The 24,392-nt window shown below is 35.8% G+C and overlaps 1 protein-coding gene across 5 annotated transcripts in view; it reads right to left on the bottom strand.

The window, feature by feature from the left end:
• Nucleotides 1–24,392, bottom strand: part of LOC309643253 (uncharacterized protein) — a 157,177-nt gene that overhangs the window by 63,490 nt on the left and 69,295 nt on the right. For 2 of the 5 annotated variants that reach the window (XR_014253649.1, XR_014253650.1), the window contains exon 3: nt 4,213–9,321. The exons of 1 other annotated variant lie outside the window; for it this stretch is intronic. Coding sequence is in view for 1 of the 4 variants with exons in the window: in XM_082425871.1 (XP_082281997.1) it covers nt 9,272–9,321 (50 nt within the window). In the remaining 3 variants the exon portion in view is untranslated. Of the gene's footprint in view, nt 1–136; nt 9,322–20,178; nt 20,990–24,392 lie in introns of those variants that run through there. 2 more of the 5 variants (XM_082425871.1, XR_014253651.1) reach the window with 2 other exon arrangements.

Genomic DNA, 24,392 nt, shown 5'->3' with positions numbered 1-24,392 from the left:
TCATATGTTCAAGAATACCCTTGTCTAGCACTCAAAAACCATAACTTTCCTCTGTCCCTGAATGACCTAGTGAAGTTCTTCATTGGTTTGCATTCCCTTGCTTTGCAAGTTAGAAAGACACAGCCTTGACCTTTTTTATAAGTGCTGGTGGTCTACCTTTTACTCTCTAGGCCTTGACTTTAGGGCTCTCTATTAGCAAACTTTGTGATGAGTATCTTTCTGTGCCACTCTACTTCAAGTACCCAGGAGGTGGGACCTCTTACCGTGATACCACTCAGCACTCAGCAAAATGCCAGGAAATAAATAGGCTCCCAACACATACCTGTTGAATGGAAGAGTACACAACTTTGCATTTTATGACCTTGCATTCTAAACCAAGAAACTACATACCGTGAACTTATTCATTTCCTTTTCCACTGGTTTAGGTCTTCATTTTCAGGCAACAGCTGTCATTTTTTATTTAATCAAGATTCATCTATCTTAACTGCTGTGTTAGTTTGTGTTTACCAGTTGCAAAAGGCATTTAATGGTTTGGAGAAGGTGGTCTCTCCTCCCCTTCCTTCTGACATGCCCAGTAATGTGCTTGGCCAGCTGTGTAGTGCTGTCTGTGTACACAGAAATTCTTTTCTGTAAAGCACAGGTGATCAGGTTACACCCTGAAGCCTGAGATCTGATTACTCTTATTATAGTAGCTTGAAAAGTAACACATGTCATTAGGAGTCCTTAAATTACTCTCTTTGGCTCTCTAAAAGGAGCTCTGGTATTTGACTCAGCGATCTCACATGGCTGTAAATTCCACATTTTAAACACGCATTTTCATGGGACTTCATATTCTGTGACAGATTCTATGTGTTATTGCTTTGAAAGTGACTCTCAGTAATGAAAGTAGAACCTGAGCCCAAGTATTCTAATGGAAATTTATGGAAATCCAAGTATTGGAATTAAGTGTGTTTGAGTGCTGGCCTGACCAAATTGTCTTCTCCACCCTTTCGACTACCCTCTTCTCTTTTGCTGTGTTCAAGCAATTTAATTCTGCGTCTAATTTTTATCTGTAAACCATATCCTCTCCTGCAGTTGTAAAGCATGTGTTAGCACTTAACCAGCAGGAGGGGTTTGTCTAAGGTAAGAGGACTGATAGCACAGAACAGGCATCTAGAAATGGCTTTGTGTGATTTGGCCCTACTAGCGAAGGCTTATGTGCCTGGGTCCAAGCTGTCTGTCCAGGGCTTAGAGAGATTCAGGCAGGGAATATAGTGGAATCTCTTATTCTTATTATTTGGTGTTGATTTTCCAGAAAACTTTGCATGGTGAGGGGTGGTTTTAAGGACTCTGAAGGTATTCACAGAGGGAGCAGGAAGAATGAGTGAATTTGTCTGAAGAGGAAGGGGGACTGACTTGGAAAATGTGATTAAGACCTGTTAAAATTATATTGAATTGTGATGGTGTCGTGGAAGGTAAAAGAAAGGATTTGTAAAAATACAAATTTAGCTGCTAGATAAATGCTAGCTCTTCTTACTACCTATAATTTATAGTCTTAGAAATTAGGAAAAATCTGTTTATACCTAGGAGTTATTCTTACCTTAAGGTCAAGGGGAAAGTTAGATTTTTAAGTCAGCATCTAGGATAAACATCATGTAGAGCTCAAACAACCCTTGGAAATTCTTAAAAACACTTGTAAACTTCAAACCGTGCATTTCATTTGTGGTCAATGGTGGCGGAAAATTAAACCCATTCCCAAAATCTTTCCATCATTTTTTTCTTACTTGCATTACCTTTTCAGGTTTAATTGTGTCTATTGTTTAATAGAAGGAATGCAACTGGGTGGATTTCTGGGAATAAATATTCTATTTCATTGATTCTAGATGCATCTGTTTTATATTTTAACATCTCTTAAATTGAGATGTGTCTTATAATTGACGGCATTTTAAAATCATAATGGTCAGAGTTCTTTTTCTTTCTTTCTTTCTTTCTTTCTTTCTTTTTCTTTCTTTCTTTCTACTTTCTCTTACTACTTTATACAGTGATGGTTTGTCTTGCCATTATTGGTCTATTAGTTGGAAGAAATATTGTAGTTAAATTCATATATGGTAAATATATAAGAAAATGTTAGGAATCCACTCTGGAGGCTAGAAATAAATGCCACTGTTGTACATGTAGTTTTCTGAAAAAAATTACAGTCTTTTAGCCAAGTCTCAACTTTGACTCATAGTATCTGGCGTAAAGCACCGTATCATATGAGTCAGTCATTGAGGGCTTGGCTTGCTATGGAGCCATGCTTATGACTCATTCATTCACATAATGTTTGTTGAGCTCTTATCATGTCTTTGATGTTGCTCTTGGTGCCAGTTTGAAGCAGCAACCAGAACAAGTAATTTTCACTGATGAACAAGAAAAACCAGGTCTCAAATCACTTAAATTATAGTGCCATCCTTCCAAATATGGAGTCTGAGAGGACACATCTTGTTCTCAAACTATATCTTTATATTTCACTTAAATCCCAGGGATACTTAATTTGGGCTGAATTATTGTCTTGAAAGGAATATACTATTCTTTCTTTTCTTAGAAGTTGTTATTCATTAACGGCTAGATTCTCAAAATTTGAATATAAATGAAATGGTAGCGTTTAGTACTATCACTCCACCAGTTATGACAACAGGTATATGACTTATTGTCTTGTCCCCATCTTCAAAATTGTATTTCCTTCCTCAAATGGTTCCTATGAGGATTAAAGGAGATAGTATACCTAGATCATTGTGTGAATTTAGTAAAGTAAATGATAATTCTATGTAATTTTATTTCTTTTTGCAGTTGACTAAAAGTTGAGCATAATTTGTGGTGTGACTTTTTTTGAAACAAGACCTAGAGTCTTTTAGGATAGTAAAGAGGTAAATGTTGTCCGCTTGAACAAATCAAAGAAAAACAAAGCAAAAAAAGAAAAATTAAAAAAAAGATGTCATGCATATGAGAAGTAAAAGGACCACAGTTTCAGCACTAAGAGTTAAATAAAAAGAATAAATTTTACATAATGGGATCCTATCATACATAGGATAGAGTTTACTACCACTACTACTACTGAATATTTATTGTGTCAGGTATTGAGCTAAAGTCATTACATAAATTATTTCATTTATCCTCAGAAAGCATTATCAGATAGAAAATATTATACCAATTATATAGTTAAGAAAATCGAGTCTTAAGAAGCTTAATTAATTTTGCCAAAGCTGCTTCTTTAGTAAGTTGGGATTTAATCCTCAGTTTGACTTTTACTTTATTATAAGCAGGCTCTTCAGTTATGAAAACATTCTTGGGTTATTATTATTTCCTATCATATTCCTGTTATAATTAATTGCCCCATTCCCCATTGTTGGACATGTAGCTTGCTGCCATCATTAAATTTTTGAAAATAATGTTGCTTTGAACGTCTTCATACATACATACATTAAAGAGAATCCTAGAATAAGAATGAAAGATTCAAAGTTTACAAACATTTAAAATTTTTAATAAATAGTGCCAAATTGTTTCCATAAAGTTTACATGAGTTCATATTCTCATGAACACTGTATGGTTTTGAAGGCAAAGAATAGATACCAGTGTTAGCTAACAAATAAACTAGGGTTAATTTCAAGGCTTCAATCAACTTGTAGATATCTAAAAGCCATCCAAAAGCATAGCAAAGACAGCTGGGAAAATGACTGTTGGACTTGGAATTTTGTGGACGAAAGCTGCCCTGTCCATCTTTCAGGGAACTGCTGTTCTTCACTAATCACCCTCTGCTTCTGACTTACTGACAGATAAGTAAAGTAAAATGAAATCTACCCCACATCTTCACGACATTATAGATCTCTTTCACACCTACTACCTCCTGACTGATTTAATGGATTTTAGCTCAAGTTCCCAAGGGAAAAATTATGAAAGTCTCTGCCAAGGTTATGGATTAGCTCCCCTTGGGACAAGTGTGTGCCCTTGGTCCCATCAGACATCACTGAGGAGGTCACATTTTCAAAAAAGTCAGATCAAGCATAAAAGTGAGTATTAGCAAAAACCAAAGATAATCATACATTGTACAGTACGAGTACATTTCTTTCAGCATTAGTAGCTTCTGTGTTCTTTTGTTCATCAATTAACTTTACTAAAGATAAATTACATCTCATTGTTTTAAACTTGAATTTTCATGAGTGAAGCAGAATTTTACGTCATATATGTAAAATTTACCTCTCTCATTTGCATTTCTTTTGTGACTTCTCTGTTCAGATCCACTGTTCATTTCTCTCTTGAGGGGTTAATTTCTCCTTATTGAATTTTCTATATTAAGAACATATATTTTAAAATTTTACATATTAAGCATATTAATAATTTGTCTTATTTATTTCTCATATTCTTTTTCATTTGGCAACTGCCTTTTCATTGTATGTTTTTTTGACACGCTAAAGATCGAAGTTCAAGTAGTCAAATCTTCTCATTATTTTGTTTTCCTTTTTCTTCCTTCTTTGTCGTTAGTATTTTAAAAGTTCTTCACCATTTTAAGATTAGTAACTCTTCAACCTCAATTACTTTAGAAAAAATTTTTAAATTGCAATTAGCTCCTTAATGTACTGAAATAAAACTTGAGAGCTTCTGTGAAGTTTCAGGTAAAATTTCATTTTTTCCCACTTAGCTAATTTTCACATTTCCCACTAGAACAATCCATCTATTAAACATATTAGGACATTTTATTCAGAGTGCATTAAAGGATTCTGTAACACAAGTTTTTTAAAAGATTTTTTTTTCAAATGCTATGGGGAAAGTATATTGACCGGATGGCTGATTGTAGACAGAAAGTTAGTTAGGTGACTATTGGAATAGTCCAAGTAAGAAGTGTGAGTTTCTCAATGACACAGGAGAAGTACATAGAAAAATTGGACTCTTAGCAGGATAGCAAGAAGTGGACATCTTTAGAACTTCGTGATTATACGTGCAGGAAAAAACAGAAAGGAAGAGTCAGGAGCATGTGATGGTGTCCAGATTTCTGGCTTTGGTTGCTCAGGAGATGAAGGTCGTTACCCCTTGGGGAAAAGATGATGAGTTTGCTGTGGTCATGGATGGACAAGGGTCTATGGGAAGAGCAAAAGACAGAGCTGCAGATTTGGGATATCTTGACTGGAGATAAACACTAGAGTATCAGCAACATCTAAGCAGATATAAACATCGTACAGGTGACTGAGATCCCTTGAGAGACTGTAAAGCATGGGAAGAGAAGCAGCTTTGAAAACCAATGATGTGTCTCACAAAGAAACTAGTCATGCTAGGTTAGGCAGATTAAGATGGGCCTCTAAACAGTAAGACTTCACTGTAATAAAGACAGAAAGAAATTCCAGTGAGAATAGGCTCACGTCAATGGAGACTAGAGATTAAAAAAGGAACGAATGTCAGTAGTGACAGACAAGAAGGGGTGTTCAAGTGGGATCCCTGGCAGAAAAGTGTGGTTTATAGTATTTGGCTCTATGGAGCTTGCTGGTGATTTGGTCAAGAGCAGCTTCAATAGAATAATGTTATGCATGAGTGAGAGTAATGTTAGACGCAGCCAAATTACAGACAATTAGGTGAAATAGAAAGTCATCAAGTACAGAAAGTGCTGTAGCTCCCACATCCTATGTCCAAAGACCTAGCTTGAAACAGCAGGAAAGAAATGGGATGATTATTTGGAGGATGCAGCAGTACAGAGATTTTTCTTAACTTTCTTTGTTTCTGTTTGAAAAAGGAGAAAACTGAACTTTGTTACACGTTAAATGAAAAGAACCAATATGGTGACAAAGGAGAGAGATATTAGGGAGGAAGACCTGTCCTGAGCAAGGAGAAGGCAGTAAGAAAACCACAGGGCAGAAGCCTGGGCATTCAGAGACCATGAATGAGGAAGTGGGGGAACAGTCAGATGAACTAAAGCTTCTCGGTGAAAACCAGAGGTCACTACCTCTGCTGCAAACACAATGGTGGAGGGGAGTAGTTGAGGAACAAGGAGAAGGTTTAAGCTAATTCCTGGGGAGCGGGCTGGGAGAACGCAAGGTTGGAGTTGAGGGACCAAGGGATTTGGAAGCCCATGAATACATCCAAACACAAAATCATAGGATTGTGTGATTGTTTTCAGCAATGCTGCAGCTGAAAGGACAGTTGTTTTGGGGATAAGAGAATGAGAAACTAGAATAGTAGGAGGTGATAGGCTGAGCGTGGACTACCACAGTTTAGGTACTGGATGTGGTGAAATATTTGATGGTCATGACGAGATCTAGAGCAGAGTCTCAGAAATGGGTTTCTGCAGTGGGAGTTGAAGGTAAATGGAACTGAAAAGGGCAAGAAATGGGAAGAATAATGTATGTGACAGATTTTTAAAAATAAACATTGAAGCCTTCCAGATATTCCTAATATGGACACTCTATAAGTATTTGTATTGTGAGTATTGTAACAAGAATATAATGGTTATTATCATTACAAATGATATGCTTAAAACCGCTGTGATCAAATTCAAAGACAGTTGTACTATATAAAAACATAGAGCCAAACTAGTTAAGAGAACCAAACCAGGCTGTATTATAAGCCCCACAGACTTATGAGGCTGTGGTCCTAAGTCTAATGATATAGATAAGGTTCTTGGAAGGGAAAAACACAAAGAAGGTGGATAAAATTTCATCTTCAAGTTGGATTTAATTATGGAAATTAATCTGCTCTCTGACTCTTAGAAGTGTTCTGACAGATATATAGTTATATATATTTTCTTCCCTCCTTAGCAAATTCCATGACAAGAGGAAGTGTTCTTTGAGTCAGTCCACACCCAGAGCAGCAGAAATAAAATTACCTGGTGATTATGTCCCAATTTATCAGGAAATCTAACAAAAGATGCAGAGAATGGATACTGTTAAGTGTTGTTGCTGTTTTAAGGGCATCGGTACCAATGACAAAGATTCTGATGGATTTCTCATGCTTTCATTTTCAGCCCCGTAGGAAGATGTGCAAACTTAGATGGTTATGTTATAGATTCCATGAGCCAAATAGTTTACCTTTTTAAAAAAGTGCTCTATTTATAACTTACAGAAGTGTAGAAAAGTGTTATTCTTGTTTAAACTAGTGCCTTTTTCATCGAAATCTGATCGTATGGTATACATTGAATAAATAAACCTGAAGACTGTGCAGATTGGAAAAGTTGAAGTAAACCGTATTACTACTTTCAATGCATCTTTCAAGGACGGACTAGCTCTTGACTGCAAAATGCGGGGCCACAGTTGCATTCATCGTTCAGTGAGCTTGTCCACACAGCTCAGCCCACCGACAGCAATGAATGTTGATTGTGACCTTTTAAGAAATAACCTCTGCCAGGGGAAGAGAAGGTCGTGGTGTGTCCTGCTTTGGTTTCCTGTCTTCATCAAATTCTGAAGCCACGGTGGAGATGGTGGTTGGCCATAGGGTACAATCAACGGTCGATGGTTTTGATTTTAATTCCAAACTCACCGACAGCGTTGAATGTTCACTGAAGCAACCTCTAAACTCAGAATTCTGCTGACTTTACAGGATCTGTGAGTATCTGGAGGGGGTAGGAGGGGAGACAGAAGCAACAGAGTAGCTGTAGTCATACATTTGATGCATTTTAACCCATTTCTAAAGAATCAGAAAGAAGCAGCATGATTTCTCCAACGGAGACTTTGGCAGGTCTCCACGTCACATTGTGTGTGAGAGAAGGATCTGTTTTATTGAGCTAAAAAAATGCCTATCTTGGATTAGTTCCAGGCATGAAATTATCTCACTATTGATGACATGGGGAATTTGTTATTCAAAGTAGCTTGAGGTATCAAATCAAAACAATATCTTCTAATTTAAATATGGTTATTCTTATAGTAAGTAAACATGATGTATTTAGATTATACAAATTAAACAGAATTTCTTACATTTCCTAAAATCATATTAATGTTAGTCAGTGTTATCCTTTTATATTTAATGTATTTTTTTCTAAAATAGGGTTGTAAAATTAGTATCATTTAGAAACTACTGAACAAATAATAAATGAAACCAACTCAACACATTTTTCTTAGCTTATGACACAAAGATTTCACTAATACTATGAAAGGTACAATCTAGGTATGCTACAAAACCATTCATTTCCAAGGTTTTGGATATGAAAATCCTGTTTTTGTTTATTTTTGTTCTTTTCATATCTCCTTTCTCCAAGAGTGCTTTGTGATTTATACTTATTTTTAAAATATTGTGAACTCCAGTGAATGTATTTTTAGGATCCCTTTCAATCATTTTCTATCATCAATTCAAAAAAAGTCACTTTGCATGTATCAAAACCAGGGTAGAAGTCACTATTTCATGCATTAAACTGATATCCAATGTGGTTATAATTATCTGTGGGTGAGACCACCCACAACAATTTGGGCTACTACTTTGAAGGTGACCATAGTGTATTCAATTAAGACAATTGTTCTTGAAATATAAGTGAAACAGGTCCTCTAAACTTTTATACATTCCAATATTCACTCGGTTAAAATATTTTAAAGCCACTAATTGTTTAATACCTTCTAGACAATTTTTTTTAGGGGCAGAGGGTTTAGTGATCTATTGGGAGTTCATACTGAGGTGACAAAATCTTAGAATATAAAAACAGTGACTAATCTGAATTTTGTGGTGTTTATTTCTTTTGAAATAAGCAAATTTTTCCTATGGAATAACACTCCTTAGGAAGATGTGCTTTATCAGTAGGTATTTCTGTATTTGCTGGAAAGAATATTATCATGGGACTTTGGACTCACTTGTTTGCATTATCAATTACAAATGAAAGCCTATCACTCCTGCTCTGTTGCCTGTCCATTGCAATATTAGTGTCAGGTCAACATACAACCATTTTCAATCATGCCTATTCATCTCTTGGTACATCTGCTAACATTTGTATAATAGGGGTGCTATGAAAAAAGGATCTAAATTGTGTATTTTGCATTAACACAAAATATGAATTGGCCTACTAATAAGCAAATCTCTAGGGCAGTTGGAATGAATTGCAACGCATAAACTTGTTTTTCTTTGTATTCCAACATATTTTCCTAGAAGTCCTTAGCAGAATATAATTAACTTAAAATTCTTAAATATAAAAATGATTCACTTATAGCAATAAGAAATTCCATTAAATGTCATATACACATAAAATAACAGTAGTAAATTCAGTAATGAATTCTTTCTTCTTTCCTTGGACTAAACCAGATGTTTCACATAGTTATAGTTTGTTGAAGATAATACTTCATCTCTGAGTAGTTTAAATTTTCCACAACTGGAAAGTAGGATCTTGTTCTTGTTTGCAGGTACCTAGTGCCAGAAAAGAGAGTAAACTTTAGGGCCCTAGATTCTCCGATATTTTTGTTCTGTCCTTGGCTTTACTTGCTGGTTCAACTTAGTCTTTCACTGATTCAAGCGCGGCTTTCAATCACTACTTTACATCTTCCTATGTCTTCCACATCTTTATTTTCAAGACTTAATCCTTGGTTGTCAAATATTTATATTTAAAACATTGAGATTCAACAGTACCGAGGTTTTACATTTTCTGTAAGGAAGTGTGTAGTGTCATTTTGGAGAGAACACACCGTCATAATTCCAGAATTCTAAGTGGATGGCAGCAATCTGAATTCTTGCATAGTTTTCCTTGAATGAAAAGAGCCACAAGCAATAGGTCACTTATGGACAAATATCTTCCTTTCCACTTTCCCATAACTTTGGAGGGTCGTGTGGGCAGAATAAGACCAACTTGTATCAAGGCCAGATTTATTTTAGCTTTTATTTCTCCATCCCTAAGCTTGTGAGAACATTAAGTATTTCAGTTTTCCTTAAGGTTAGTAGGTCATAAATAAACAAAAGCAATTTCTTTGCTTTGAGCAAGAGGGTCACAGAATACATGAAATACCACTTTTAAACACAGCCAGCCCTAATGTGAATTGACAGAGGAACACCAGGAGGTAGTGTGATGTGCCCCGGTAAAAGGCCATAGGGATTTGGGATGCTCGAATTGTCTGTTTTAGGAATAGATTATATATCTTGCCTGATGACCTGTGTTTAATTTAAGTGACTGCTTCTGCCAGCCCTTCCAGAGGGCAAGTGTGTGAAATAGAGCATCTCAATGTCAGTCTGCAGTCCTTCCCTCTGCCTGACGCCTTGACCTACATTGAGTACCCGGGCTCTGAGCTGGACAAACGAAAGGGAAGGAGACTTTCCTACCTCACGAGTCTTATCCTTCATTCTACTTTGTTTGAACACTTTAGGGGCAGCTCATATTCATGAATATTTATGGTTTAATCAGCTTTACTTTCTGTTCATGGAAATGAATATTTTCAAAATAGAAAGAGTGAGAAATGTTGCTTCAGAAAAACAGCCATCGCTGTTCCCCCTCCCCTCCCCTTCCCCTCAAAGGACATAACGCTCTCTCTGAAACCTATAAGACATTGAGAGGCCGCTTAACTGTTATTTGGGGGCCCCCCACCCCTTTCTTAAGTCGATTTCCACTTTCTTAGAGGATTTCTTCCTCTTTTTCGGATATGAAATCTTATGAGATGTTTCAGCACTGGCGTTTTCACCTTACCAGTTATACAGTTAAAGTGAAATATAGATCAATGGAACAGTACAGAAAACCCAGAGATAAACCCATGCACCTATGGTCACCTTATCTTTGATAAAGGAGGCAAGAATATACAATGGAGAAAAGACAGCCTCTTCAATAAGTGGTGCTGGGAAAACTGGACAGCTACATGTAAAAGAATGAAATTAGAACACTTCCTAACACCATACACAAAAATAAACTCAAAATGGATTAAAGATCTAAGTGTAAGGCCAGACACTATAAAACTCTTAGAGGAAAACATAGGCAGAACACTCTATGACATAAATCACAGCAAGATCCTTTTTGACCCACCTCCTAGAGAAATGGAAATCAAAACAAAAATAAACAAATGGGACCTAATGAAACTTAAAAGCTTTTGCACTGCAAAGGAAATCATAAACAAGAGGAAAAGACAACCCTCAGAATGGGAGAAAATATTTGCCAACGAAGCAACTGACAAAGGATTAATCTCCAAAATTTATGAGCAGCTCATGCAGCTCAATATCAAAAAAACAAACAACCCAATCCAAAAATGGGCAGAAGACCTAAATAGACATTTCTCCAAAGAAGATATACAGATTGCCAACAAACACATGAAAGGATGCTCAACATCACTAATCATTAGAGAAATGCAAATCAAAACTACAATGAGGTATCACCTCACACTGGTCAAAATGGCCATGATCAAAAAATTTACAAACAATAAATGCTGGAGAGGGTGTGGAGAAAAGGGAACCCTCTTGCACTGTTGGTGGGAATGTAAACTGATACAACCACTATGGAGAACAGTATGGAGGTTCCTTAAAAAACTAAAAATAGAACTACCATATGACCCAGCAATCCCACTACTGGGCATATACTCTGAGAAAACCATAATTCAAAAAGAGTCATGTACCACAATGTTCACTGCAGCACTATTTACAATAGCCAGGTCATGGAATCAACCTAAGTGTCCATTGACAGATTAATGGATAAAGAAGATGTGGCACATACACACAATGGAATATTACTCAGCCATAAAAAGAAACGAAATTGTGTTATTTGTAGTGAGGTGAATGGACCTAGAGACTGTCATACAGAGTGAAGTAAGTCAGAAAGAGAAAAACAAATACCGTATGCTAACACGTATATATGGAATCTAAAAAAAAAAAAAAATAGTTCTGAAGAACCTAAGGGCAGGACGGGAATAAAGACGCAGACGTAGAGAATGGACTTGAGGACACGGGGAGGGGGAAGGGTAAGCTGGGACGAAGTGAGAGAGTGGCGTGGACATATATACACTACCAAATGTAAAATCAATAGCTAGTGGGAAGCAGCTGCATAGCACAGGTAGATCAGCTCAGTGCTTTGCGACCACCTAGAGGGGTGGAATAGGGAGGGTGGAAGGGAGACGCAAATGGGAGGGGATATGGGGATATATGTTTATGTATAGCTGATTCACTGTGTTATACAGCAGAAAATAACACAACATTGCAAAGCAATTATACTCCAATAAAGATGTTAAAAAAATAAAAAAATAAAGTGCCTATTACAGATGCTCATTCTGGGTAATTATCATTGAAATTATTGGGACTTCTGGCTACTTCAATAGAAAAAGTGGAAGCATTAAAGCGTCAGAGTCTGAGTCAATGCAGAGAGAGCCAAGTTGAATACTTGGACATGGTTCTTTACCGAGAAAGCAGAAAAAGCAGGGCAAGTCATGCCAAAGCTTGGCTTGGATTAGACAGCTTTTACTACTGAAACACTGACACCCCAGAGGGGCTATAATTTTGTTTTCCAACAGACTCATAATTACTGATAGCCCTTACTCCTGTTGACGGCAAAGGGCCTGAAATGTTTCTCGTTTTCCTTCCCCTATAAACTGTGGAAATAATTCCACACTACTCACTTTGTAAAATGTCTTTATGAATTTTTTTTGGAGAAGAGATGCATTTCTAGCACAACCTTTGTACTATTTGGCAAAGTTACTAGTAATGAGGAAAAAAGTGTTTGATGTTTAATATATATATTAACTGGATATATACATACGAAACCCATACTGTATTTATGTTCCAAAATACACTGTAAGTCATTGAAAAATATTTTTTCACAGGTAAATCAGTCTAATTGACATTTATGGAGCCCTTATAATTTTTTTTAAAAATTGTATTTTCTGGAAAGATTTGGAAATCTACTGATGTGATGTTTGTTTTTGGAAGTATTCACCAACATATTTATGTCTTTTGTATAAAAACCATATACTACCTCGAATATTTACAGTTTCATTTAGTAGAGAAGGTTAACAAAGAAAGAGCGAAATTGAATGTTTTAATAAAAGCCTAGAATTATTGATATTTTGTGCTTATCTTACTTTCCTTATATTAACGATTTATTATTACAAGTTGGATTAAAGCGGTGTTTTTATACAAACTATGTGTATATGTCTAAAGGTTTTCTCTGCATGCGAATTGCAGCAATTTAAAAGATGTACCTTACTGGGAAACACAATACAATAATTAAAAAAAGAAGAGCAAAAGAATTGGGTCATTGTTCTGGGGTCTGCCACTCACCGGCATGGTTACCTAACCTCCCCGAGCTTTCATTTCCTAGATCAAACCTGGATAATGAAATCATCCTCATGTACACTAGTTCACTTTATTTCTAAACAATCCTTTATAATAGATATTCTGCAGGGGATAGTGTGATACTCATTATATAAGGGGAAAGGTTTAAATCTAGGTCTCGTAAGATTTTAATGCTTCTTCCCTTCACAAACTGCTGCTTTCCCACTTCTAAGATTAAAAAAAAAGAGAAATATTAGATTTATTTTCTAAGTAGCTTCCTAATATGTCATTTTTTAAAGACCAACACAGTAACATTCCCAGTAAGATCAGCTCTTTGCTCTGTCGCCCTCTTACCTGGTAGGTGGTATTGCCTGACAGGTAGGGAGAGCCCTTCCAGGACACGTAGTTCTCAAGAGAATCGATGTTGACCTAAAAGTTATAATTCATCTCAAACTCTCCTAAAAAACCCTTGATTAACCTAATGCGTCTTTGTCTTCATCGCCAATGTTAAAAGAGAGAGTGGGGACCAGAGCACAGTCAAGATGGCTTTTCCTGATCACCTTTCAAATAGTTTCTTGTCCTTGAGCTTCTGTCATAAATCATTTTCAATCGAATAAGTATGTCATGGGCTCTACATAGAATTAGACCAGTGTTTCCATATTATTGTATATTTAAACAGTCATCAAATCTTCATATTTTTTAATGTTTCAAAGTTTGTCTACTGGAAAAATATGTCAGTGTTTCTTTGCTCTGAAATTTAGACTTCTTCCGAAGCAGAAAAAGGAAAGAAATATATACATTACTACATTTTTCCAAAAACCGTGAGCTTATTTTGTAGTTATACTGAGCTATCAAAACTATTCCTTTATGAACAATTAATCATTTAAAGAACCAATTAACAAGAACATTTTAAAAAATAGAATAAACCTTCTTTATAGAAAAAGGAACAAGGATGGTGTTCAGTTTGGAGTGAACTGAATATAGTGAAAAATTCAAATCACAGTTGAAGCTAGATTGTTGTTTGTTTTTTTTTTCAGAGTGAAGAACCATTATGTCAATAGTGCAGCCATCGTGACTTCAACAAATGTGCCAATGTCATGTGCAGCATGTTTATTTTTAGCAAAGAAATATAATGTCTGTGATCTCAGACTTTGCAGGAATGTTTGATGCATCCTTTAGTTTGGAAAGGAGATATATGTTGACTGGTATTCAAAATAATTAAAAAATTAACTGCCAAGGAACACTATCATGGTAGTAACTCAACTTGTCTTATCCTGGTTTATTATTAATCATGTGAATTAATCTTGGAAAATTAAGAGCAATATGTGTGTTACAGAAATTAAGTACTTTTCTAGGAAACATGCTAGCTTTTGAAAAGAGGTAGACCTCTTGCTTACACAGATTGTTTAAAATTTGTCAGTGGAAGAGATCAGATATGCATAATCAAAAAAAAATACATGCTAGATTTTTATTTTTCATGTAAAACAATCAAATACTACTTTATGAGTATATCGTTACATTATAAACTGAGTGATTACAACCATAGATTGATTATTGATAACATCTTTTGAATTGTCTATGCTCCATTCAGAATAAGGTCTATGACCTCGAGTCTCCCAAGATTTTTGACTTCATTCCCCATGAACTGTGTTATTAGAATATCTTACTATTTTTGGAAGATATTGTGAATGTATTTCTGGCTTCATAAATTATACAAGCATCTGTTCTGTTCTTTCAATCAACAGGATACCAAATGTTTTTTACATCAACCTGTGTGAAACAATGTATATAATACAATTTTATTTCCCATGAGTTTTTAGTAAGCACTGACTTTGTAGCAAAAAAGAAGAAAATCTTTGAATGATTAGGAAGGTGAAAGGGAGATGAAAAACAGTAAACAAAATATGTATTATAAAGTAGGATCTGTGGGAATTATAAAAAAGAATTTATGATATAAAAGTGGTTTATAATAGTTTTCTAGGGGTCCATTCTACACAGAAATTTTAAAATAAATGAGATCAGCAGAACTCGATAATTTTTAAGTACAAGCTGTATCTCTATCAAAAGATTACATCTTGTGGCTTTAGTATTATATAAAACTCTATGTTTGGAAGATATGGGAGTTTATAAAGATTTTTTTACATCAAGTTCTGATATGCAGAACTTGATATAAAAAGTTTGGTTACTCCATCAAAATCACTTTTTATTTTTTCTTTTTGGCCACACCTCGTGGCTTGTGGGATCTTAGTTCCCCTACCAGGGATCTAACCCAGGCCCTGGCAATGAAAGCGCCAAGTACTAACCACTGGACCACCAGGGAATTCTCCAAAATCATTTTTATTAGAATTTACCCTTAAGAATGAATAATCTAAAGGAGACTTGGACATGCAAGAACATTACCTAACTTGTGGCTGAGAAAGGATTCCAACCAAAAGTCAAGAGTCCATTAAAGTTAACTAACACATTGCTCAATAAATCTTATGAAAATGAAATACCTTAGCACAGTTATTCATCAGATATATGCCGTATGATATGTTTGGATTAATTGTCTAAGGAATTTATGCACAGATTTTGAATGCTGATTAATGACCTCTTCTAGACATGAGATTCTATTCTAAAATTCCACATTTTAAAAGAACAAACAGGCAAAAACCCAGTATTTAGTTAACAACTCACAGTACTTTTTTAAAGAAATATTAATATTAATCAGCTTGTTCCTTGAACAATAGGACCATGTGTCAACTCAATTTGTTGAAATCATAATTGAAGAGAGAAAAGACAAAAGACTTCATTCAGAGATTACTTTATGTTTGTACCATTGTAAGAATGTTCCTTATTAAATGTGTAGCAATAATCCAGATATTTTAACAATTTTTAAACTACTCATTGTATTCTTTATAACTGTTTCTCCTCCAAAAATAAGTTACACAGACATTATTATCTATTAAAGTACGTCTCCAGAAAGAGAGACAGAGACAGAGAGAGCAAGAGAGAGAGAGATAAGAAAGTAAGAAAGAAAGTTTCCTTCTCTCCAAATTTTCAAATCTTCACTGTTGGGTTGCTTTCCTTTCATATTGACATATTTACAGAAAATCAAATGGCTTAAATTTTCAAAAAGGACCATATGATAAATGAAAGCCTATGAGAGATGGAGTTAAACCATCTTTGATGTTACCAGGTAATAGTGTAAAATTATGATTTGATTTAAGCAATCTTTATGAAATTACTATTCACAACCCTGTAAGGACACCTCACCACCACTAATCCAGGGAGAAACACCTAGTTTCTGGCAAAGATATGTGATAACTGTACCATATTTTTCAGAATTATTCCTTTTGGACTTAATTCACAAGCAGCCTCTCTCCTGTATTAATCATAAATGGTTATTGGAGATTAATGCAGAGGGAAACTGACAAAATGACACATTTGTAGAACTGTTTTTAACAACCTTTATTTACCATGTATAATAGAGTGACTCTAGAGCTTACAATTTTTTAATCAGTGAGGGTATTAAACAGATAATCTCTGAGCAAAGTCAATGTAGGTGCTTTCTTAAATGTCCTCTCTGAAACTCCAATTAAATACACTACTCTTCCCAGTTTCCTGTCTTAAAACTAGTTTTTAGTGTTGCCTGGAGGCTGGTGAACAGCTGCAACATTCCAGCCATGAAGCTAATGCTTTTTAGTGATGAGAGAATTACACAAATGCAAATACTGTTACCTATCTTCTGGAAAAGGATTTACAAATACATAGATTTGGGGAAAAAAAAAACTTAGATATCAAAGGATTTCAGGCATAAGAGTATACATATGCCCATATGTACCTTAACTGCTTTATGTAAAAGATGGTGATCATTGTACAAATAAACACATCATATAGCCATAGGATGGAGACAAAGTAATTCTTTAAAAACATGAAATGTTATACTCAATTGACATAGAGACTCAGATACACTGAATAATTGGGGACAAGCTATCGGACAGTGACAGAATTCTACTCCCTACCCCATCCCTTTTTCATCATCCTATGTATACAACGTATTAGCTTCTATTTTTAACACCTTTTCATTACCCAATTATTAGCTACAGATTTTTTAAATCAAAATTGTACAGGAAGACAATATAAATGATTCTGCTTATATACTTTGAGACTTAAAGGCTATTTGCTATTTCCCACTGAACTTGAAAATGAGAGGAGAATAAGGAAGGGTAGTAAGTTAAGGACAAGTACACCAAGTGATGTAGAATTCTAGTTTCAATACTGACTCTTTTTCTATGCGACATGACTTTCAAAAATAAAAAATAGATACACCCATCATTGCATGAAGTTACGCTGATAATGCTACTCTTCCTTTGCCTGTTCTCCCACTAGACAGTGAGACCCTTGAGGTCAGAAACTGTTTCTCAATCATCCATGGACTCTGGGGACCTAACGCATCTCCTTGAATACAGTAGGCGTTCAATGTTTGCTTGTGTCTTCTTTAATTTTAGAGCACAGGTCTATGTCCAGCTGCTCTACCAGACACAGTCTACACCCCATCCACCCCTCATTTACCTGACGATGAAAAACGGGTGTGAGCAGCTAACTTCCACGTTGGGGCCCCATGCGTCTGAATGATCTAGAACCTAAAGTCGGTCACGGACGCTAATCATCCTCCAAAATTTTAACACGGAAACATTCAAACAGGTTAGTGCCCATCAGAGATCTTGGCCACCACCAGAATCACTGATATCAAGCGATGCCAAGGGCCAAATTTCAGACAAATAATTCTTTTTGGTTCTTAAATAAGGCTTTTCATTAAGTTAGGAGTTCTACTCTTCTATGCAACAGACCATATACTTTCTTCTAACAATATAAAAAAAGATGACACTTCTTAAAAACTTATAGTCATGAACATGTTTCTAGACCTTAATATACTTTTTGAGCAACTGTATACTTCTTCCAGTAATATTCTCATTTTAGAAAACGTTTCTCTATTGATCCAGACTAGGGTACTATGGAAAGTATACTAATTTGGGGCCTATTCTTTAACTTTTCCAAGTTTTATTTAGTGAAAGCCTACAGAATGTGCTCTGGCTAGACCAAAGTCCTCCGTAGAAATGAGCTTTTCTACTTCTGTTCTTACCAAAACATACCTCTGGTTGTGAGTTTTGTGCTCCGCCCCCTCTTGTATCTAAATATTTTAACTACATACTGTTTCCCCATTGAGGAAAGATCCAGTAAAAAAAAAAAAAAATCTGATTCTGTCCATCAAAATGACCTTCAGAGTTACTTCATAAACACAGGTGAAAATTAGTCTTAGTTTTTTCATTCCAGTCCTTGTGAATCAATCTGATCAACTATTATATGCACCAAACTTTGTAACGTTAAGGATATTTCGGCTCTTCTGAAAATTGAATCATTAGAGGAAAGTTGTCATCTTTCAGAATCTTTAAAAAGTAGGGTTAAAAATAAGTGGGGCTGGATTTAAAGACAATTCCAAAAAGTGATTGGGGGCAGATTTCCTGGCTTAGGTTTCCACCATCTAAGGCGATTAATTCTGAAGGCCCAATGGAGTTTGGATTATATACTGGGATACGTTTATCCAAAAATCAGTCACATTAACATAAACTTGACATTTATAAAAAGTCTCAACAAATGGAAAATTTGCTCCACAGTCAATTTAAAGAAACACAAAGGTTTACTTACTAATGGTTAAGATACTATCAATAACAATGTTCTTAAGGGAAAATGTTCCACCCCTCTCGGATTTTTTTTTTCTTTGTTAAAATCATGTTAGCTATAACAAGTTTTGCCCAAAAGATACCATTAGAAAGACCTTTAAAAATATCATAATTTATTCTAGAGTCTTCTTTTTCCAACACTTCTTTTGCTGTTATTAAATTCAGCTTCTATCAGTGTCTAAAAAGTTGATAATCACTCCATTGTCATGTTATTACTCTTATTTTATTTTTCAGGACAACTTTCTCAGTGAGATGCCTGTTTACACTGTGATCATCATATTATACCTGAAGTTGCATTTCTTCATGTAACTTTGGATTTCTGCTTATTGCTCAGAAGAAGAAATTCTGAACAGAAATCCACAAATTATATTACATAGTTACCTAAAAGGCTAAGGATTCCCCAAATTGTTTCAAACATGTTGACTAATTTGAGTATTCCAATTAGTTTCTCCCCATACCTCATACTTTTCCACAGGGAAGGCATATTTTACATAATGATATTTACAGAGAAAAATCTGTCATTTGGAAAGAGAGCTATAAAATATAGTATGTTTCAGTCTACTTTCAGCTTTTATTTTATGGTGAAAAAGAAAAATAATTTTGGCAATTACTTGAAAAAACTCCCCTCAATGATTTTCGCTGTTTCAGGGTAACAAAAATAGTTTACTAAATGGGGTCTTTGACCTAAATGTTAATTTAAAAATAGTTTCTTTCACATTTTCAATTCTGCACTCTCCCCAGTTATGTTAAGATCACCTGTATGATACAAAATGTTGCTAACTTATGCTGACTTAAAGGAAACCATAAAAGCACAATTCTATGGACCGAAACTACACGACTGTAATTCTAATTAACAAGATTAAGTCCATGAGATATCTTTCAATGAGCACCTTTAAGTTACCACAGATTTCCCACACTTTACTGAAAATATCTGAGGGCACTGTAGAGAAATATTATCGTTTCTTTGGGATAAAAAATCAGTATCAAAAAGCTAAAAATGGGGTTTCCCTGGTGGCGCAGTGGTTGAGAATCTGCCTGCCAATGTAGGGGACACGGGTTCGGGCCCTGGTCTGGGAAGATCCCACATGCCGCGGAGCAACTGGGCCCGTGAGCCACAACTACTGAGCCTGCGCGTCTGGAGCCTGTGCTCCGCAGCAGGAGAGGCCGCGACAGTGAGAGGCCCGCGCACCGTGGTGGAGAGTGGCCCCCACTTGCCGCAACTGGGGAAAGCCCTGGCACAGAAGCGAAGACCCAACACAGCCATAAATAATTAAATAAATAAATAAAAATTTAAAAAAAAAAAAAAAAGCTAAAAATGTCCTTTAGAGGCAGAAGATATGAACAAGCTTTCCTTTCTATTATGGGAAATAGCTTGACGTATATGGCAGAAGGAATGGCAAAGGGCTCAGTTTTCCTAATGCCTTTAAATATAACTTTTTACTTTAGCTAAAGCCAATCTTACATTGAAAGTACAATTTTTGTAAACCTCTGTGGTTACTAAACATACATTACTGAAATGGACAGTAAAATTTCAAAATGAGCTGTACATCCATTATCACAAATCTGGAATACTTTGGGAGAAATAGTGGAATAAAAATATACACAGCACACTGAGAAATCCAAAACAGATGTCTCCTAAAATTCAGTATATTTACATACTTGTAAATAGCATATCTTTCCAAAACATGACATTTCTTCTTTAGGATAGTTTGTGTGTGTCCATGGGATAGTGGGGGTGGGAGAGGGAGAATACATTTAATTCAAACTTATATGCTTGATGGAACGAAGATTGAGCCCTTAGAGTTATTCCAAGAGCAACAGAACATTTCTATTTGAAGAAACATTTGAGTGAATAAAGATTGGTGATTTGATTTAAGTTGATTTATTTTCACACTTTTGCACGCATCCTGTGGATTAGTTGCTCAATACTCACTCCATGGTTTTTATATTTTTAAAGATTTCAGAGATTGATACATAAAAATACAAGCCAGGGTTGTTTTCAAATATCTTTCTGCAGGAAGATGGCTGAATTTGGAGGCTGCATCCCTTCTCTTATTTTATGGCTTCCTAGCTTGCTTTGGAATTCTCAGCAGAGTATCGTCAGGTAGTAGTTACAAAACCTTGGAAACATAGGGAAAGTCTTCAGGAACCTGAAGTTAATATTACCAAACAGGATCAACCCATTTTTTTTTTCCCTTAGATTTAGAAGCTGACGTGAAAACCAAATGATAACTTCTATTGCTATTTTAGCAACTGCACATCGAAACCCCAAATACAAATTGATAAAATATTTTTCCATCTAAAGCTACCCTTGCATAAATTGTTTTCTTAGTAACATAACATAATAAAGAAAGGAAAGAAGGGATGGAGGGAGGGAGGGAGGGAAAGGGGAAGATATCTAAATGGGCATGTTACCATCCTAACAGCAATTTCATCTTAAAAAAAAGGGAAAACAAACCAACAAACAAACTAAAAAAACTCTTTAACATTGCTTCATCTTTGTTTTTCTTTGTGAAATTTAAAGTTATGAAAGCCTATGGTTTAGTTACAGGGAATATCAATGTGAGAGGTTGATACCAAATAGAGCACATATTATACTTTAAGTAAATTGTTCTGCAATACTTCTTTGATTACAGATTATTAACTGAAAGTGATCATAAATTTGGATTATTTCCAGTTTAGCTAAAACACAAGCATACGCTCTCTCATAAGAAGAAATCTTAAAAAGTAACTCTAAAATTAATGATGATTTCATGAAGTAGCATTGACAAATGATTCGAGCTCATTCTATTGATATTTCTTTCATTATAAAGAATATTCTAGGATTATGTTTCCTATCAAAATAAATCAGTACTTAAACTCCAATTCTTTTGATTTTTTTCTTCACCTAGTCTAATCAAATCACATTATCTCATAAAAGAGGAAATGGATGCTTAGAAACTTTAAGTGACTTTGCCTGAAACCCAATAAAAATATAGAGTTAGAGCCCGGAGTCAATTCACCGTCACAATCGGGGACCAGTTTCAATCATCATTTCCTCTTCTTTCAGGTGCTCCGAGAAGCTCATGAGCCTACAATTCTTTCTTCCAACTTTCAGGACTGTCATTATTGCTCCAGCCCTTTTTCTATTTTTTGGTTCATCATATGAATTTATTTTTATTTTGTTTTAGCCAAAAGATAACACCTAGAGTTTTATAATCTTTAATTATAACACCATGTATCTCCTAATTGTTTTTAATCTCCTTTACCTTTTGTTTTTGAAAAATGCATTTAAGGGACTTCCCTGGTGGTCCAGCGGTTAATACTCCATACATCCACTGCCGGGGGCGCGTGTTCAATCCTCACCCCCCAAAATGCATTTAAGAACCTAGAACTTCCCAGTTCCTTTGGATCAATGTCAACACACTGGTGCCACAGGGACAGTAAATCTCCTGTCCAGCCCTCCCTGCCCATCCACCCCAAAGCCACTGGCAAGTACATTTGATCTCAAAATGTCATAAAACATCAACCACCATTCATTTGTATTTGGAAGGGCAAGGATGCTTAATGAATTTTTTTCTTTCCTATTTTTTTCTGGGACTAGGAGTGGAATGTTTTCTGTTTTGTAATAAATAAAAACTTTTAATCCTTAAACCCCTGGATACATTTTCTTCCTTCCTTCTCCCCCTCCCCTGACCCTCCCCCTCCCCCTCCTCCTTCTTCTTCTCCAAAAATAGCTACCTTACCTTTCATTATTTGGAAGGAAGAAGGGGAAATATAACTTGGAAACGGAAGAAAGCATTACCTGCAGAACTATACATTGGACCTTAAAATTGTGTTTTCTCAATATATCTTCCCATTATTGAACTGATATTCAAAAAAAGTCAAAAGCTTGAGTTCCATTTGATCCACGTGAGAGATACGTAACAATATATTGTGTGACATGTTTACCAACATGTGTTATTAATATAGACATTTAGGTTATGGGGTAACTATGACACAAGTTCGGATTTTGCTATTTATGGCTTTTCCTCTTACCTTTCACCTCCAACCAAATCTGTATACACCAACGTGTAGATCATTGGATTCTTAAAATATAAAACTATTCTAAATATCTAGAAGAGTGGAATATGAGAAGTCCATAAAAATGAAAAAACAAATTTTCTGAAGTCTTTTCAGACCAGCAACAAAGCTCATCACAGAGCTCTGCGACTCTCAATAGAGTCTGTGCTTCGTCAGACATCAGAAGCCGTCCTTGGCCCCTGTCCTCTCCTGTGACAGAGTTGTGGCCCCATTTTTGCCTCTACAACTACGAGAAGAATCCATAAACAAAACGGTGTGTTCGTTTTTTTTATCCGTGATCCTTGATAAGAAGATTGAGGGAGTAGATTTCCCAGAAATAAAAGAAGTACTAGGTGACAGTTAAGTTGGGTTGTTTGAACGCACCACTCATTGAAAGCGATTTTCCTGCATCATTTTATTAAGTGAAAGGAAGATACTTAGAAAAGGTCAGATAGAATACTTTTTTTTTATTCTAAATGAGGAATAACCAAATTAAAAATCATTTTCCGTCCATTTGAAACAGAGCAGTCACGTAGTAAAGCGACTCTGAGAGCCAATTGCAAGGTGACAGCTGCTGACCCTTTGTGCTGTCAAGGCCGGAGCTGTCTGTGCTCACCTAACGATGTCCCTTCACTTCAGGCTCCTGTGAGGAAGCAGAATCAGGACCCCGATGCTTGGTTTGAAAGAGCAGATGTAACCTAAAGGGGCTGATGTTGGGGTGGGTTCATTTCTGTTTCTTTTTTCCCTTATGTATTTATTTTTTTAAATTGAAGTATAGTTGATTCACAATGTTGTGTTAGTTTCAGGTGTACAGCACAGTGTTTCAGATATCTATGTATATATACATTTTTTCAGATTCTTTTCCATTGTAGGTATTACAAGCTACTGGATATAGTTCATTTCTTCTAAGGAATATTCCAAGGGACCTCTTAGCTCTCTTCCAGGGCTCAAGTGACAGCTTTCAGGTGTAGGGCCAAGGGCCAGAGCAAGTCCTCTGACCTAGGGAGATGCCTGGTCCCTGGCCAGACATTCGTCTCAAGGAGAACTCAGCACATCCATTAGAAACAGAAAGTCTGTCTCCAAGGAAGCCGAGGGGCAGCTGAGCACGCGAAGGAGGCCTTGTCTGCAGCTCCTGGCTGTCTGCTGAGGGTATAATTACAGGCTGGAAAAATGCAGCCCCACAGAGGTACACGGGCCTGAGTTACAACATAGCAATTAATTAGAGCAGCCCATATTCAAAGTCCTGAAATATGAACACGTTTTCAGGACAAATGGAATTAATTTACAGTGTATAGTAGGCAGTGTGCCCATTGCCGTGCCTCTTGGACAAGCAAAATAGTTAAAAGCCTACATATTCTACCAACTCTATGTGAATTTTTGGACCAATTTCTAGAACTCTGTTTGGAATTAAATATAGCACATGCTTTTTAAACTTCACAAGTAAAATCTGTATAGTACAGGGAAATATGCTAGATATCTTGT

The sequence above is a fragment of the Balaenoptera physalus genome (genome assembly GCF_965194825.1).
Source record: "Balaenoptera physalus genome assembly, chromosome: 1".
NCBI lineage: Eukaryota > Metazoa > Chordata > Mammalia > Artiodactyla > Balaenopteridae > Balaenoptera > Balaenoptera physalus.
This window is presented reverse-complemented; position numbering and strand designations above follow the sequence as displayed.